This window comes from Coturnix japonica, chromosome 22 (genome assembly GCF_001577835.2).
Source record: "Coturnix japonica isolate 7356 chromosome 22, Coturnix japonica 2.1, whole genome shotgun sequence".
NCBI classification, from domain to species: Eukaryota; Metazoa; Chordata; class Aves; order Galliformes; family Phasianidae; genus Coturnix; species Coturnix japonica.
In genome coordinates, this window is record NC_029537.1 from 1,913,311 (window position 1) to 1,931,950 (window position 18,640).

General features: G+C 40.7%; 1 protein-coding gene across 3 annotated transcripts in view; it reads left to right on the forward strand.

Moving 5' to 3' along the window:
* Window positions 1-4,428, forward strand: part of EBF2 (EBF transcription factor 2) — a 124,897-nt gene extending 120,469 nt beyond the window's left edge. For 2 of the 3 annotated variants that reach the window (XM_015883035.2, XM_015883033.2), the window contains exon 16: window positions 784-4,428. In XM_015883035.2, coding sequence (XP_015738521.1) covers window positions 784-815 — 32 coding nt within the window. In that variant the 3' untranslated portion in view covers window positions 816-4,428. The remainder of the gene's footprint in view (window positions 1-783) is intronic. The other variant, XM_015883034.2, reaches the window with a different exon arrangement.
* The last annotated feature ends 14,212 nt before the right edge of the window (window positions 4,429-18,640 follow it).

The window sequence follows — 18,640 nt, forward strand, 5'->3', positions numbered from 1 at the left end:
GACTAATAAATAATTTACATAAGCCCAGTGTTCTGGGAACGTGCCAGGTAAGACTACAGTGATTCAGACATATGGGGTAAACCAAGCGAGAAAGAGAGGCTGGTCCATTATTTCCACTGAAACTATATTAGTAAACCCCAGCTCTGGTCATTCTCCAATGAATCAGCACTCACAATCCTGTGGTGAGGTCCCAGTAGCATTTCCTGGGTAAATTCCCATTTGATTTCACATTATCCTTCCTCACTCACACCATAACCTTTTCTTGCAAGCAAATTAGCAGGTTGAGTGAGAAACAAAGACCCCACTTGGTCCTGATTGTTTGAGAATTATTTTGAGCGCTCACCTTGAGAAAGCGTGAGAAATCTCCTAAGAACTGTCCCAAAAAATTCAGTGTCCATTTCCAAGAAGTCTCAGGACATGAGCAACAAAAAATTATTAGGCATTTCTGAAAACTGACATATGAAGGCTTCATTTAATCCATTCTCTTCTTTATTGTCTTAAAAGCCACAACGGGCCTGGCCTTGTGGTGAACCTACAATGAAGCAGCACATTGTCCATTTTCTATGGCCACTGTCAGGCTTGTGTTGTTGGTTCTTCTCACTGAGGCACAAATCAAGCATAAAAACATTTTGAAACATTGAAGGTCTTTCAGCATCATCATTTAACCTCCAAACAGAGGCACTGCTGCAATAGGTGACTGCACATAGAAGGGTGACGGGCTCAAATAAGCTTTGTTCCATAAAATTACGCCAGCATTTCATTGTTGTCAATCTTCTTTTTCAGCCATGACTGGTCTTGTCGTTCCCCCGATGTAAGGAAGAGGCAGCTTTGCTCCTCTCCCTCTTCCCTTTTTTCCTCTTTTTTTCCATTTTTTCTTTTACAGCACAAAACTACTTATTGTGATGGACCACTAAAAAGAAAAAATAAATAAATAGCACTACAAGCTCTTTTTTGGGGGAAAGCCAGGCCCAGGAAGTAAAAGGAACATTTTTTATGGATTGGACAAGATAGAAGGCTGCATCTTTTACCTGTTTGATATTTCTGACACAACCACGTCAACTCCTAGAACACAAAGGAAGAATCAGCCAAGAGCCAGAGGATAAACAACGGTTGGCAAAATGGGATCAGAAATGCAAAGTCTTTCTTGAAAGACACAAAACCTTCCTAAGATTTGTAAAATATTAAAAGGAAAAAGAAATTGGCAAAAACGATTCAAGCTCGATATTTTGGATACAATTTGTTTTACTTTGTAGGGGAAAAAAGTTGAAGTTTCTATTTTATATGGAGCCTTTCAGATATTGATTTAGTTTATGCAGAAAAAATAAAAATCAACAAAACAGGGTACCAGCATGAAAGAATTTCTAGGACAAACTGACACGAGTGATGGAACTTTGGTGTATGTGTGTATTTGCTTATAGTTTAACCTCTTTAAAAATGTAAGATGTTTTACAATTATTTAAATAAATAAACTTGTAACTTATTGTATGTAGAGGTAGAAATTAAACCCTTTTTCGGATTTTTCCCTCCAGTTGTACAATGAAGAAAAATGATGCAAAAATGTAGTGACAAGTTTAAGGTATAATTATTACTGCTGCGGTCGCTCCTCACTTCTTCCCTCTTAGTGAATTCATGTGCAAGGATATCATAAGGATTCTTCCTGATCAATTAACAAAATCATCAGAAACTGTTCTACACGTGATGATATACAGAACACTGTTTCATGTATAAATTTTCACCCTCCTCGCCTTCCCCCCGCTCCTGTTTTTTGTTTCAATCAAGATATTCAGGTACTAAGATGAACTGGTAAGTTTCAAAGACCCTACTGGGAAATGAGTGGCATGTAGGGGTTTGAACCATTTGGAGTGTTCCTGAAGTACTGAGTTTATTTTATACACTCAATATATGAACTGGGGAGAGAAAGAGTTCTCAAATGTTGTTTTTCTGTGCAGTTGGAACACCTTATGTTCAGTTATATTTCATATTAAGGGCACATTTATAAAGGGTTAATATGTTTTTGAATAACTTATGCACTTTTATCTTGAGTCATTACAAGTGGTAAGTATTTTCCATTTGTATACTAAAGCTCGTAGAAGTATTCAGTGTGATTATTTCCTGCATTTTGGCCTAAAACTGATGTTTAGTTCTCCTTTGCTTCTCTCTCTCTGTGAAGTTGGAAGGTGAGATGGCAAGGAAAGCAATCACAACTTATCTGATAAAGCAGAGACCACTCAAAAGAAATTGATTTTGTCGGAAAGCCATTTTTTGAGGAAAATAAAAGTCAGCTACGCTATTTACTCCCTACTAAAACACCATTCACAGCCACACGAATAGTTGTTCCTATGATAACATCTTACTGCTGATAAGTAAATCCCTAATGTATGGTCCCTAAAACTACTTGTCCAATGCCCAGTAGTTTTACCAATATGTTAAATAGTATTCTTGGTGATTCAAGAGTTTATGGTAGAAGATGTTCTCCATCTCGAGTTCAGTCCTGAACTGGATAACTGCGACAGCAATGGCTGAGGCCATTTGGAGCAAATTGGATTAGTAATAGACTAGAAGGTCTCTGTCTAGAACTGTGGTTCAAAGCCAGCTGCAACAATTAGTGACTAAGGCTTGGTGTTGTGTGTGGTATGACTGTCATAGACACCCATCTAACAGGCAGGATTTTGGCATAGGACTGCATGCTCAGTCTGGTGTAGCACACAGTTCATCTTCTGAGAAACGTGTTTAGTATACACAGATGTTTATAGGATGTGTTTCTTGATCAGAAGGCGGCACGGCAAGAAAGCCAGTGGACTACAAAGACAATGGAACTGAGCTACTCCTATCATTACTAAAGGCGACCCACTTGTTGGGAAGCAGTTCTGTGCTACTCCTGACTGTGCTGTGCTATTTCAGGAGGGAATTCATTAGGTGCCTTCTCAATTCATGTTTTAGAAAGGGAAGGGAGAGTTTACTGCCTTCTAAAACTCATGGCCCAATTTAAAGCAGCTTTAGAAAGAAATTTGCTGGGAATAATGAAGCAAATAATGAATTCAAGAAGCATAAATAGTTAGAGTCATGATACTAAAAAAGTGTCTGATTCCAGAAAAGATTAAATAAAATAACTCACCGTTAGTTGTGGTTGCAAGTTCATTGACGCTGCAGGTTCTTTGCATGCCCTTTTGTGCCATCGAGGAAGGAGCAACCACTGGAGATCAGCAGCACAACCAGCATTGAAGCCAAGAGCTCCTGAAATATGAAAGAGTCTTATCAGCCTTGCTGCCAACAGACCATCTTTATTCCCCCAACTCTGATGTACTAAAAAATTTTCAAGCAGCTCCCCCCCAGCCCCTTTATCTTCAGGTTACTTAATAATTTCATCCTAATTATACTCAAAATTCCATGCCCAGCAAACATTCCAGATGAGATGTGATAGAACACAGGCAGAAAGGCAGCACCTCGCTACCTTGGTTCCTCATGTTTTTTAACAAACACATTCCTTTCACATCTCAGTTACTTTCATTAGCCCCATTCAGTCCCACAGCTGGAAGAGCTGTGAGCCCAAATGAAAAAGAAAACCTCGCCGGGAAGTTACCTCCAGTGCTTTATGGGATGAGAACCAAGTGTGGCTGCCTGAGCGGATGCAAACAACGTGACACGTTGGGGTTTGACTTGAGCCAAAAGAATAAAAGAAGTCAACGTAGGAATGATTTAGAATACAGATTTTGCTCACGCATGTAAAATCCCCATATTGAAACGAACGTAGAAGTTACTGGTAGCTTTACAAAGAGAAAAGGTGTGTAAATAAATACAATCAAAAACATGAATGGAAGACATTGGCAATGGCAGAACACCCAGCAAAAGGAAAATGTAAAAAAAATATATATATATATAAGGATTTTTTTCCGATGTAATAAGCAAACCTGTCCTCTTTTAGTTATCACTGTTTAATATTCCCTAATGACTTTCCTTTTTGCCACTAGGAAGATGAAAGTGTTGCAATAGGTAATTACAAATCCTATCATAACTTTGAAAGAGTACATTTTATTTCATTATTTATCTTGGTATAGCATCTTACTCTCCCTATTTCTTTGCACACTTCCAATATGCATGGTTGTTTTTTTTTTTTTTAAAGACCGTTTTCTCCCTTCTGTAAATTAAGGCCTCATTTCTCCCTACTGTACAGTTCTGGGGTTGGCTGGTTGGTTTTTCCTTTTGATTTGGGTTTTTTGCTTTGTCAGTTACATTCAGTATGAAGTTGCTATGCACAGAGCTTTTGTAAAGATAGCTTTTTTTGTTTGTTTGTTTACTGTTTTTAATGGTCCTACTTATGGAAGAATATCTTGTTTGTAAAATGAATACGTCTACTTCCGTTTTAAACTTTAAATTATCCTAATAACAAAAAAAAAAAAAAGTAATAAAATAAAATTTTTGTACTGTAAACAAGGGGGGGGAATTATCTTAATTTCAGAGTATCCGGTCTGCTTTATTCTTTACCTTTTGTTATCCTGGGGAGTCACTCGAGGCTCTGTTAATTGCAATAAGTCTTTAAAAAAGTAAGGATTTTGTGCTGTTTAAAATCAAGTCTTCATGCTGGTCTATAGGATGCCCATCCACAATTCAAGAGAGACATCTCTAAGTTATAGTATTCAAATAAGGCAGCCATGGTCTCATCTGACCTCTCCCTTTACTATACCTGTCTGCTGAATCCCAGCTAAAGCACGTGTAAAACAGGGAACTTCTGTTCCCTATGAATGCTGGTCAGAAAGGCAAACTGGCTTTTATTTAATCAGGGGGGAAAAGATAAAATGCCAAAGAAACTGGACTGCTGAGAAATAACTTTGGGAAATGAGAGCCAACCAAAGCCAGGAATATTTAATCTTATTCTGTTAAATCACAGAAAAGGTTCAAACAAACAAAGATATAATGACAAAAGCCCCTTTTTACTGACATTTTTTGCCTAACAAGAGATAGAATACGTGTCAGTGTTTAAACTACTGCAGATGCCCATGAAAGCAACTGAAATTGTAAGGTACTATTGACTAAATGCAGAGAAAACAGGGTGGGTTTGTTTTTTGGTCATTTACTTCAATTAGTCATACAGGGATAAATGCAATTAATAGATGACCTTCTTCCCAGCAGTGATGCCAAAGTTGTCCACTGCCATAGTGCAACACTCTTCAGAGCCCCATTCTACTTAAGACCTGATTCAGCTTATTTTCCTCCCTGTGATCTCCCAGCAGTGCATTCAGTGATGATTGCAAGCATAAAACGAACGGCTCCTCTGAAAGAGCCTTGGTCTGTACCAACGACCTACTTTTGGATTCAGACAAGGAAGTTTATTATGCAGATGAAAGCCTGGAGATCTGTGCTCTGCTGATCTGTTACCTCCTGATGATGTACAATACAGTGTATATCCTGCCAGGGATGGGTTAGCACTGTCACCTTTAGAGCCATCCTGTAGTCTGAGCAGATTCCCTGTGAGCAGTTTCCTAATAGAACACTGCATGGGGGAAGGAGATGCATGAAGAATCCCAGCAAAAGACTGTCAGGAAAGATATTAGCTACTAAACTCAAAAAAACCCACATGTACAGCTCCCTACAGGCCCAAGTGACTTAGATAGCATCACCAGAGATTGCTCTGGAAAGAATTTAATGTTTGCCACATTAAAAAGGCCTTCTCTAAAGGCAAATAAATGGCCTTTAGCTTGTACAGAATCACTAACACCAAAGGAATTTTTCTCCTAATATTGGTGACAAACCCAAATCTCTCCCATCAGCTGCCTCTAAAGGCACACGAGCAGCTCATTGTAGACACAGTGCCCTGGTTAAGAAAAGCCTTGCAGACAACCAAGCTCACTCCCACCCTTGTTTTTCCTTGACAGGTCTTTTCTAGAGGGTTGTTTTTGTCAGAACTTGAATTTCACTTTAATAAATGGGGAAACGAAAGCCACTCCTTCAACCACTTACTGAGGGCAGCAAGGGAATTGCCAGACCAGTTAAAATATTTAATCTCAGTGACAACACACAGCTGTTGAGGTGCAAAGATCTGAAGCTTTAATCGCACCAGGTTAGTTAAGGAGGAATGTCTCATTAACTCCACTTGCAGGACTGGATTAAACAGACAGCTGGCAGCCATAGCAGAGGGTGCAGACAGAGCACTGTGGCAGGGAAACGTTGAGCAAACATTGGTGTAGATGGTGGGGAAGTGGGAAACCCAACACTTCTGCCTGCCAAAATGGAAGGCACCCAAATACCATCCAATGGAAGATAGATAGAGATAAGGGGAAATCGTATCTGCCACCCTGCTTCCCTTGGGGTTGTGCTAAGGTACCTCTTGTTTACAACAACAACAGAAAAAGACATGGTGAAAAACACACAAGCCTGGCCATTGCCAGCTACTTCTCCTGTGATAGTAGGTGGATGCAGAATGCTGTTTTCTTATTAGGTAAGTTTACAGCATATGCTTGGGAAACTCATCCCACTTTGGGTTTCTCTCTCCTGTTCCTGTTTGTTCTATCACAGCACACCATGTGCACGCATCACCTTCATTGCTTACAAGACAACAATGTATGAGGGGTTCAGAATCCATACCCACTGTGGAGGGCAATGTATAAACAAGTAATGAAACCACTTCCTGACCCAAGGACGTTACAGTCATTTTTCATGCTGACACACAGAGTTATCAGGAGATGGAAAGCACAGGGAGGTAAGGAGAGGAAAAAGAAATGACAGCAGTGACTGTCTTTCTTTAGATTATTTACACACTGTAAAGTGCTTCTTATTTAAATTAAGGTTCTTTGCCTTATATACTTACTGTCATATTCCATAATAACGGTGTGTTGTCCATCCCCATGCTCTGATTTTGAAGGTCTTTGATAAATCAACAACATCTGGAGGCAGAGGAACGTCAGCTTCTTAAGTAACTCTCTGATCTGTTAATTTAAAGAGGAGGATCCTTAAAAAGACAATTAAGCTTTTCAAAAAGGCATCCATGATTAAGATAAAAAAACAAATCAGAACTGTACAAAATGACATTGTTTTCTATGATACTATAATTATATCCAGGATTAGTAGAGCCAACAGTACAAGGAAATATCTCCAATAGCAAGTAGGCTTTGGAGAATGCTTTAAATCAATGCTAAGTATGTAACTCGATGAGAAAGTCAAGCACCCAACTTTGCTCAGTTCAAGTGGCCACAGCAACACAACCAGCCAGATGATGCTTCTGCCAGACTCAGCTGTAGGAGTTATCCCAGCACTTTGCTGAGATAGTAGGAACTTGATTGAAATTTACCAGCAGGGTCCCTATGACACTGCAATTGCTGTAGTCATTTCTTTGTCTTTAAAATGCCATATAATTGCTAATGTAATTAGTGATGTATACAGAGGGGGCCCACGCAATTACCAAGTCCTAAGATCAAGTAATTAATGTTCTGTCAACAAAACTGCAACTGTTTCATTAACAACTGTCTGGATCTGAAAACAGATCAACTCAGAACGTTACCACTTGGCTCAATTCTGCACTAGCAGCCAATTCATGCACTGCACACACCAGCCCAGATGAGCTCCTGACATCATCCACCTACCACTGCATCTCTTCCCCGGTAGAGATAACTTTAAGGCTGCTCAGAGAGAGGTTTCATGTCTTTGTAGTCTGTTTTCTTGCTTACAACTGATATTTCTGGTTTAATGAATGGTCTCGATTACAGTAAGGCCTCTGACTTTTTGGGCTTTGTTTCTTATCTCCAAACTTTACCACCACTTAATGTAGCAGCAGGAGCTGGTAGTCACCTTAAGTCTTCATTCTTCTTCATTTACAACATTTATATAGAGAGTAAACACAGATTTACCTTGTCTTTTTTCCCTATGGCTACTTTAGTTCTGACATGTCCCATTCCATCAAGTGTCAACCTAAACTCTTTCATGTCTCTTACTCATCTCTTCATTTCAATGCCTACATCAAGAGGCCACTTTCAATGCCAAAACCTGAAGCCAAGGAGGAGGCCCTAGGTGACTAAGCCCTGTGCTATGCAATCTTGAGCACCATCTACTGGTCCTTTATCTTCCAGTTTGCTGTTCAGAAAGGGATTCAAGGTCTTCCCAGAACACAACACAGGCTCAACGTTGCAAGATAGTCTTCAAACCTCCACAAGGGGAATGGTCCCTGCAGCTTAAATACACCATTTGCTAAGCAAAGGGCTCTAGCACCAACACAGCTGGGGGCTGACAGCAAAGTTCTTCATAGCTTCTCCAAGGATGAGGTTTCCATTGCTGTAGTATCTGGGGGCTGGCTGGGAAACCAGACCCACAGTTCTCAGTAGTTGCAGATGGTTAACAGAGCTCAATGCTAAACAATAGCTGTGGTGGTAGAATGGAATTAAGCAGCAGAAGCAAAAGGGATCAGTGAGGATTTCCGGAGAGATTTGAAACACAAACAAGCACGAGGAACTCGAAAAGTACACAATCTTTCTTACCCGCTCTGCGCGTGTCGTTTTATTACAGAGTAATTAAAGAACGCTTTAAAATTGTGATTAATAGGCTTTTTAGCTTCAGAGAAATCAAATCTTTGATGTCAGTTGCTTAAACATTCAGTTTACCACTGAGGAATGCAAATAAATAAAGAACGGCAACTGTGTTTTTTTCCTCCTTTCATTTCACTCAGAGAGGAAAGTTTGGGAATTTTTTCTTGACTTTTTCTTTTACAAAGGAATAAAATTAAGATGGAGGTCTCAGGGTTTGATCCGAATATACCAAACCATTAAATACTCACGCGAGTTTACTTACTTTTTAAAGCGCTATTGGCAGCAGTTTTCCTTATGATTCCTGTTGTAGCCTCCTCTTGAATCCTGCCTGACGTAACTCTTTTCCTCCCAGATATTTGTACCCTGTCACACCTACATGCAGATTAAAAACTACGGTTGCTTTTCATTCAGTTGCTCTTGGAAGAAACGCCACGTTTAATACTCTACAGTAGCACAAACCTCTTGGGCATAAAACATCGTTCAGGTAGACATCTGGTGAAATGCATCACATCAAATTAGTATCAAGGGTATTGAGATTCTAAGACGACTGGCAGACAATTCCCTTTCTAATGTACTGCTTTTTAGATTGTTGAAGAAACTTGATCCCAAATCTCCTGTGAAATGAGTGATACTAAACATGCCTGCTCAAATACTGAAAGTGAAGATCAAAGACGCAGTGTCCAAATTGGCTTTGCAAACAAAGCAAGCCCGGAGATCCCCAAGAGAACATGGTGCTAATTTTATCAGATCTCCTTGACTTCTTCCTCCTCACAGTTTGTCATTTAAGGAAAACAATAACAAGGAGAATGCAGAAGCCTTGTTTAAAGACAAATTCATTCCCTTTTAAATATATGCCCTGCAACTCACCTAATAGTCTTAATCTAGTTTAAATGAAAAATGAGTGTGTTTCATCCTCTGAAACCTACCTACATTTCAGTCCCCCAACCACACATATACAAACACACACACATACAGCCATGAATATTTCAATACAGCTCAGCCTTTCAGATCAATACAGGCAACTCTCAAGTTCCATTGATTTTTCAGAGGTTTGGCTCACAAGGGTGATAAAATATTTCTCAAGTTATGAAACCCGAGTTAAGGAGCTTTTGCTGACACTTCAGCATTTACCAGACACATCTCTCTCTCTGTCTCGATTTATGACTAAGCAATAAGTCTTGGTAAGGTGGGCAGTATCATCCCATAGGGCCCACTTAAGGTCAAAAAGAGAAGTCAGGATAATAGGACAGCCCTTAAGGTCCCTAAACTTCTGTTTTCTGAGGCAATCACTTATTCTTTTCCACATGCCCTCAAAGTCCTTATTCCAACATTCATTAGGCAGCGAGTGAAATTCCCTTTCAGTGTACCTCTGTAAGCTGTCAGAAAGAAAGGGACACCAAAGCAGACACCAAATAAAGCAACTCCCTGCTGAGGCAAGGAAGCTAATCCCCTCCATATGGAAAGGAAATATACTTAATTATGCATTTATGCATGTCATTGCAGGCTTATATCTTGTTTCACTTTCATCCACCATGATCCAAACCAATTTAAATATAATGAGTAAACAGTTCTGCTTTTACAGTAACATAAGCAAATGCTTTCTCAATATCTCCCAACCATTTCCTTGCAGGACGTGGCAATTCAATGCAGCAGTCATTATTTGCACAGGAGCAGCACCTTGGGAGACAGCCACGGTTCGTGACTCCATTGTGTTAAGGTGTTTATAATCACTAAAAGCAGAAGGCAATCATTGGCCCCATAGAACCTGCAATCAAACTGAGAAAGTCCTTTCAGTCTAAAGATGGAACTTGGGGATTCTTGTTCCAATATTCCACTTATTAAAGCCTCAAATGGGTGCCTCAGCACAACAAAGAATTACACTTTTTTACCTGGTGGATAGCACATGGGCTGACATACTGCAGTCCAATGTCAAAGGCTCCGCACTGAACCCCACCAAGAGACCTGTTGCACATGGCTAATAATGCCATATGTCCCTCAGTTTCTTGTTCTTTTCTCTTACAGCTGTTCCATCTGCTTACATTACAGATTCCTTGGTGCAAGGGTTGGCTATATCACGTCCAGGCAAAGGTCTGATCTCAAGGAGAGTGGGATATACACAAACAACAAGCCTCACATTAGAATCTATCCAGGCAACAATAACAAACACACATCAAGTACTAGAATCCTACAGATGAAAACAAAAGCAGCACCTATTGTTGGAGGTATTTAGGGGCAGGCTGGTTGAAATCAATCAGAAATCTGCACGGAAGCAGAAATGAAGGCCAAGACTTCATTCTGTTCCCCTATTTCTGAACCTCACTGGTTGTTCCACACCTAAAATGACATCTACCACAGAAGCATCCCAAGGCTTATTTTTATAAGGAAGGTACTTATTATTCTTTGTGTACCGATAACAGCATAAAGAAATTAAAAGGAAAAAAAAAGAGGTTAACTGACTTGACCCATGTAAGCAATCCAGCCCTGTAGCAGCTCTATTGATTCCCCATTGCCTCCTCCAGTCTTCCCTCCATTTTGTATTAGCTCTTTTGTTTTCAGGAATGAGGATTCATCTTTCACCACCTGAAATGTAAAGATCTTTACCCTAGAACAACCTCATTAAGCAGAACAAGTCCTACAGACATTATACAGTCATTAGACACCAACATCTCCTCCCCACACATCTACTGTTTACCCCATACAGAGGGTTGGGCACTCTCTAGCATTAGAGGAAATACATTTGTTATACTGAAGTGGAAGATCTGAAATTGCAAAGTTGCATTTTAAGAGATATTAACAGTATAACAGAGGCCATATTATATTGCCTATGAGTCAATTACCTTCCATTTGACCACAGAAAGTCCCTGATCCCTGTTTCTCTAGGTGAAATAACATCAGCTGCACGATTGTCTTTTGTTCCAAAGCCCAGGAGAAGGCGAGGAATCCATACTCCATGTTTCTGGCTTCTCTCCTACAGCAAATACTTTGCTTCCTATGAAGAACGAGCATCCTTTTGAAGCCTCAAGGAAGAAATGAAACAACGTGATGCCCATCCATGTAATTTTCCTCCTCTTTCCTACTGATGCTTTGCACTATGCTACTCTTCTTTATTTCTTTGGTATTTTCTTCCAGCTGCAGCAGTACAATGGCATGATGGCTTGAAGGACTTTTCCACCAGAGCCACTAAATCCCCTCCCTGATCAGTATGCTGCGCAGCTCTTCCATTTAATATGTATTCTCACTTTTGGTGCATTGCCCCCAAGACTTAGCATTTTCTATTTATCTGCATTAAAACTACCTTCTCTGTTTACTGGCCTCAGAGTCGAGCCCTTCTAAAGGGGGGTAGCAGTGCTACCTTCTTGCACAGTAAATCCTCTGCTTCCAGAAAAATAAGGTAAGAAAAAGCATATACACTTTCATACATACACAAGACACCTGCAATGCAGGTAACTTTTGGAATACCGTGCCAACAAAGCCTGAATTCAGAAGTGCTAGGCATTTAGTTATTATGATGCTTGATGTCTTGGGGGAAAAAATACCCAAACAACAATTATTTAGCCTAAAGCACAGATTAGTATCTTAACTTCTGATCTCATCCCTGAAATAACCAGCAAATCTATTCTGAAATTGAAGTAAAAGAATAAATTGCACCTTGTTTCAGATCCTAAACTGCTTTTTGGTAGCTCAGGAATATGATGTTACCCCTGTTTCTTCATTTAAAGCTATTTTATTATTAACATTTTCTTACTCAGTAGCATGAAGAAGCCTTGAGGACTTTGAGGTCAGGGACATGCTATGTCCCAGCCACCTGCTCACTACAGAGAAGGTTTGAGAGCACACAGGAGCACAGGAAAACTTGGCCAGCTTCACCGGTTCAGTGGCCAAGGCAAGAGTGGGAACCACAAGAGACATTTCTTGGAGCTTCAGCCTTCAATTTAGAAGGCAACACAAAGAACATCAGCATTTTACCCCCCAAAGTCATTCACACAAATAGATCTGTGTACCTGAGCAAAGGCCCACTGACAGTTGCACCGTTCTGAACTAGGAATGACCTCAAGAAGGCATCAGAGTTGCAGTTAGATATCACAGTGCACCCAGAAGAGCTCATTGGAGAGAACTTTGGCTGCAGAACTTCTGAGGTCACAGCTTAGCACGAGTTCAGCTCCTCCATGTTCCATCCCTTTGCCCTGCGTGATGGCCTTTAAAACTAGCAGGAAGTAGAAGGGAAAAAAACCCCACAAATCCATTTCACTTCTCAAAACAAAACTTGGCTTTCACCTCCTTACTTGGCTGAAAGGACTCATCACTCCATTCTTTTAAGCACATTTTAAATAGGTTCAGCAGCACAGCTCAATGAACGTAAGAGAAGCATCCCAGTTTGCCACTTCAAAACCATACCACAAGTGCACACCATCCAATCAAGGTCCATCATCTCCCTTGCCAGCAATACCATTCATGAATTCTAAGTTAGTTAAAACCTCCTTCAAAAACCCACGTTGGCCATCTCTAATCAAATTACACTTTTCAAGCTGTTCACTCCCAAACCCTCATAAAATGCTTTCTAATATTTTTCCCACAACTGGTGTTAAACCGTAATTGCTTGCAGTATCTTTTTGCCCCTCTTGAATAATGGGTGTTAGATTTGCCACTTTATAGTCCTTGGGAATGTGACCTGTCATTATAAAGCTTCTAAAAATATCAGTTAACACTTCACAATTTTCTCTCCTTTATTTCCTTTAACGGCAATGGATGTACCCTCTCTGGACCAGATACCTGATCTGCCTTTGAGCGTAAAAACCTTTCAGCAATAATTTTTGCAGTCATTTGCACACTAACACCTTTAACGTGCCTGGAAATACAAAGTCAGATCTGTAACTGATGCAAACTGGAATAACTGCATTGATTTTAGTAGTCTGCATCACTTGAGGTGTTTGGTACAAATTCCTATATATTTACTTCATTTAGGAGCCCCCAAAAAACCTCATTTCTCATTATTTAAAAGCCTGATGCAATTAGCTGGAATACTTCATATACAAGATCAAACTCACACAATGACAATAGCTGTTATTATTCAGGGTTGCACAGAAGTTGGGTTTTTCAACAGCAGCAGACATGAGAATTCTCAGATAGGAAAGGTTCTGCATAGGTTTCTTTCTTGAGATGTGAGATCTGAATACAAAAATCTTTCTCAAGTCCCACGTATTTCCTAATGCAAACAGATGCTTTCAAGGCTTTGCCATCCCACCAGCTGGTTAGTCCTGTTCTCAGCAGTGGCTGGCACTCTTTGATTCCTGCCTCCTGAATCCTTGAACCACAACCACTGTTAGGCTGCAACACATACAGCCCTGCTGCTCTAACAAGCAGACTCTTTGTAGGTTTACCCCTCTGGCATCTCCAGGCACAGCGTCCAGCTACAATATTTAGAAGCATATCTGTTGATCAAGGTTTGACCAAGCTCTCAGTCAAAAGGACAATATATGCCCAAGCAACCCCAGACTTTATATATTTCTCCATCTTAGTATAGCCCCCAGGTGGTCCTAGCACAGCCTTATCTCTAACTTTTAAGCACAGGAACTGTTCTACCACTCTCATACAATAAGCCCAGTCCTCAAGAGGAAGGGGAGAAAGTCGGCTATATTCAGCAGTGTTGCTAAAACTCCACGGTAGGCTGACCTCATGGCCTTTTCCAACAATCTTTAATACCCAGCGTTACATGATTCCTCACGGCACTTTTTCGGCGCTGGACAGGGCAGAGGTCAAGGTCTGGAATGTCACCAGGGCTGCTACTTACCCAGTAAAGACAATTAGATGATTGTCTAGACAACTGAGCCTTGTGCTGTGTGCGATAAGCACACCATCAGCTCTCGGAGGTGATATAAACAAGCTGCCTGGGCACTGCCTTTTCCTTTACAGCCTCCTCTTTCCTTTTCTAGGGATCTCTTATATTCTTTTATTCTCTACAGTTCTCTTTCTCTGCATCTGGAAGCTCTAGTGTTAGAAACAAGCCAGCTGTGGACACTGCAGAACACTTGAGCCACTATGACAAAGAGCTACCATGGTAGTTACTGCATAAGAAAACAACAACTAGAACAAAAGTGCTCATCTTTTCTTCTAACATAAAATTCGAGCCTGCAGGAAACCCCTCATGGATGTCTGTCTTACACAGAGATCTTTCATAGTCCCTTTCAAGCCAAAGTTGCAATGCATAGAAATCCATCCCCCAGATTTCTAAATAGGACTCAGGAAGAAATGTGCCTCAGGGGAATCCTCTTTGGGCTTTTACATGGAACCCACCCACACGTAAAGGGAGGTACTTCTCAACCCCATGCAGTGCAGATACAATCAATAAAGCTCACAGCTCTCTCCCTCACTATCCATTCTCACTGCCTCGATTTTAAAGAGCTCCCAATAACTTGAAACGTAGCATCAAACTTCACACACAGAGAGTATTAAACGAGGGCAAGTTCCCTCTTACGTCATCCAAAGGCTGACTATATACCAGTTAACAGAATATCCAGGACGTGTTTTATTTACATTCCGCAAATCAGGCGCTTGGGTTTTTATTATTTTATTTAAAACCAACTTTTGTCAGATGAGTTTGTCTGAAAATTTCTTGTAAAGCCCTGAATAAAGTTCTGCTGAGCAAAGCCAGGCCTCACTTTACTATTCTCCAAGCTTTCAAGGCACCTTCTTGCACCATAACAGAGCCATGACAGAGCAATGACATAAAACCAAGGGAAATGAATCAAGGCTGTGAGTATCCACACACTATTAAATGTAAAACTTCTGTTTGTGAGCCTCAAAGGCTTCTTAAAGCGTAAAGAACGTCATCAGTCCAACCGTGCTGGGAACGGTGAATTGCGTAAAGCTTGATTTAGCACAACTTCTTGTCGGTGCAGAGGCACTAGGGATGAAGAGATTAATTGACCCATCTAAGGTGGAAGAAGCTAAAGAAGCCCATTCCAAGATCTGGACTGTCATTGGCACAGCACTTCCACTACTTAACAGTTTTAAAAGCTTTCAGCAAAGGAATAACATGAAAGAGATAAATAAACTCACTGTCTCCAGTAGTTTCAAGATGTGGTGCTCAACATGATTAGAGTCTTTTCTAGCTTCTTCTAGATGCCTGTCCAGATGTTTCTGTGTCCAGCTAAGCTCTGTGCTTCTGGTTAATAAGAAACAACCATTAAATGGTTTGGAGGAAAATCTACACGCTCAGTTTGATTCTTAAATTTCTTTTATCTCAAGATACAACAGAGAAGTACAATATCATTTAAATGAAGACCTGTAACCTGTTCAGACCTTATAGCAACTAGCTACGCTGAAAGAAAATCCCAGCATATGTTACTACTTCTGTAATATGCGTTAAATCAGCTTCCATTGGTAGCATTTCTCCTACAGTAAGTGGGCCCTCTTTCCTTCATATAATTTGACCCCCAGGGCATAAGAGCTTTCTCCTCTGCAGCTCTTGCCCATCGGTGCATCTTCTTTGCATCTCTTTTCCCCTTCAACTCATTCACACTCTCTTCTAAACTCAGCTGGAAGCATCTCTTTTCCCCCTTGCCCATGACTCTTAATTTCTCTCTCCCTTGGCAGTTATTTAACTCATTAACTGAATTAATTTTAACCCTAAAGCACTCTGGGTGAATAGATTTTATGAAAGATCTGATACAAAATAAAGTCTTGGGGGCTTTATGCCACTGTAGGTGCACAAAGGAGCCTCAGTGTAACTGAGAATCAGACCCTTATTTCCCTACATGGAGTTTAATCGCAGCGCGACTCACAGATGCCATTTAATGACAAAGTGGCTCTGTGATTGATAAAGGTCCCATGCCTCTGCTGCAGAATAAGTAGCCAAGCAACCTGAGTGGTGGAAAAATTATTTTTGGATCTGTTTGAAACGGCTTTCCCCATCATTTTCCCCACATACTTGCTTCTTAGCAGAACTCCATCTTAGAATGTTTTTTTTTACTAGGTAATATTAAGAGGAGGGGAGAGTCTGATGAGGTGGTTTTGCCTTTTGCTCTGAGAGGTGGCAGAAATTCTGCATAGAAATAACATGGAAGTTGCCCTCCAAAATGTTTATCTTGCTAGGTGTGCTGATGGCTTTGAAAATCAGCTGCGTTTCTCTTTCTCAGGTCAATTAAGCCTCTGTTCAGCATAACTGTGCTGGCGACAGGAGCCTACCAACATGAGGTATTGATTGCAACCTGCTAGCACCCAAAAAGGGGCATTTCATCTGGCTGTGTACAAATAGTTCCTGAGCTTACAATTCTCAGTATAAATGCTCAGGAAAGGAGGAGGGGAGTCAGCAGGGCCAGCGGAAATATGCTTGGAACAACCAGGGAGAATTGTGGCCCTTCAGCAATGGTTATGCTCCATAGAGCATCACACAACTACATGGCATTCACATCACATAAAATCATATAGCTACATAGGCTGCTCCAAAAGTAATGCCTCCTAATTATTTCCACGGCAGCTAACAACAGATGCAAAGAGAACAGTAACACTTTGATAATGCAAACTCTCAGCTACCAAACTTCAGCATAGCCACCACCACCAGCTGTGCATTATCACCTGTGATGAACAAGAGGCCCTGCTTGTGAAAACCTACCTGGCTGTCCAGAAGGTGGTTTCTGTTATCTCTGGAGCTAAATAATTTGCTGCCATTGTAAACACACATACAGGAACACAAAGACTTCGGTTGGGTTTTCAGATCCAAGTAACAGAAAGAAACCCTGCGCTGCTCCATCGTAACTGCTGAAAGGAAAACAGTGTCAGCTTGCAGAGCTAGCGTGGCACATGTATGTCTCATCCCATTCTCATTACAATATACTTATTTCTGTGTATTTGTAAGTTTCATTAACTTCTGTATCATTACTACTATTGTTGGCTGACCAACGAAAAAGAAGAAAAAGAGAAGAAAAAAGGAAGAAAAAAAGGAAAGGAATAGAGAGGGGAAAAAATAAAAAGGATGAAAAAGTGGAAGAGATAAAAAGAATTAAAAAGGATGAGGTAGAGGAGGAAAAAAAAGGAACCTGTCTGGGACTGTGGTTAGTTTCTCCATTACAGATACTCACACTATAATCACAAGCACTAAAGAACTTGCTCTGATCTCCTCAGAACAGATGACCTTGCAGCTCTTTCCTCATCTGTAATTTCTAGATTTCAGCTGATTTAAAAGACAGCTAGGAAGCAAAATAGTGTTCACAGATCAGCGCCAAAGAGAAGTCCTTGTATCAGGAACACGTCTGTCTGCTTCTGATACATGGAGCAAATTGACCCCAAATACAGCCCTGGACTCGTCCGTCGTTTTCCCTGGGAGCAGTAAATAAGGAGCAGGGCTGAGAAGCTAAGCCAAACTAATTTGGCCAGTTATTATTTGACTGAAAGGTGATACTGAACGTTTAAATGGTTTATCCCCTTCTTGTTAGTGGCATCATTCAATCAGGAGTACTAAGCCTCCAAGTGAACGGATTGCAACCGCCGAGGGAATTACTCACTCCAACCAGGAAATGTGGGGTTTGTTAGTTCAAACAGCATCTGTAGGAAGCTGGTAAACAACAGCTGAGATGATGAAAGATCGCATCAACTCCTTGCTTTGAAGTAAAAGATATTAAAACTACGAGTGTACCAGTTCTTATTATAGCTTAGCCCCCTCCGCCTGCTCATCCCCAAGAACCTGGCATGGTTGTTCTTGCTGCATAACAAGCTGTGTAATAAAATTCCATAAACACATCAACGACGCGTTTGAAAGTGACATGAAAAGGCGAGGGAGGCCTATTGCTGGTGCTGCTGCCATTAAAGGCAATTTGTTCCTTTTCGCCTGGAATGAAATCAAACATTCTGCCAGGCCCAGAGTGACTTTCTAAGTCCCAGAAACTTAAGGTATGTTGTCACTCGTGTGCATGTTCCAAAGATGCAACAGCAGAACCATCAGCATTGTTGGTACATGGAGTGCATGTTGGGTGCTTTGCAAATGAGCTCAAGGACAAGGGGTCACATTTTAACAGCAGACTCATAAGGCACTGGAGTGTAAATTCTCCCATGTGCAAAGTTGGTCAGAGATCTGCAGATAATTACAGAACTATAATAGTGAGATGCCTCCTTCTCTTGCACATTAAATGGCTACA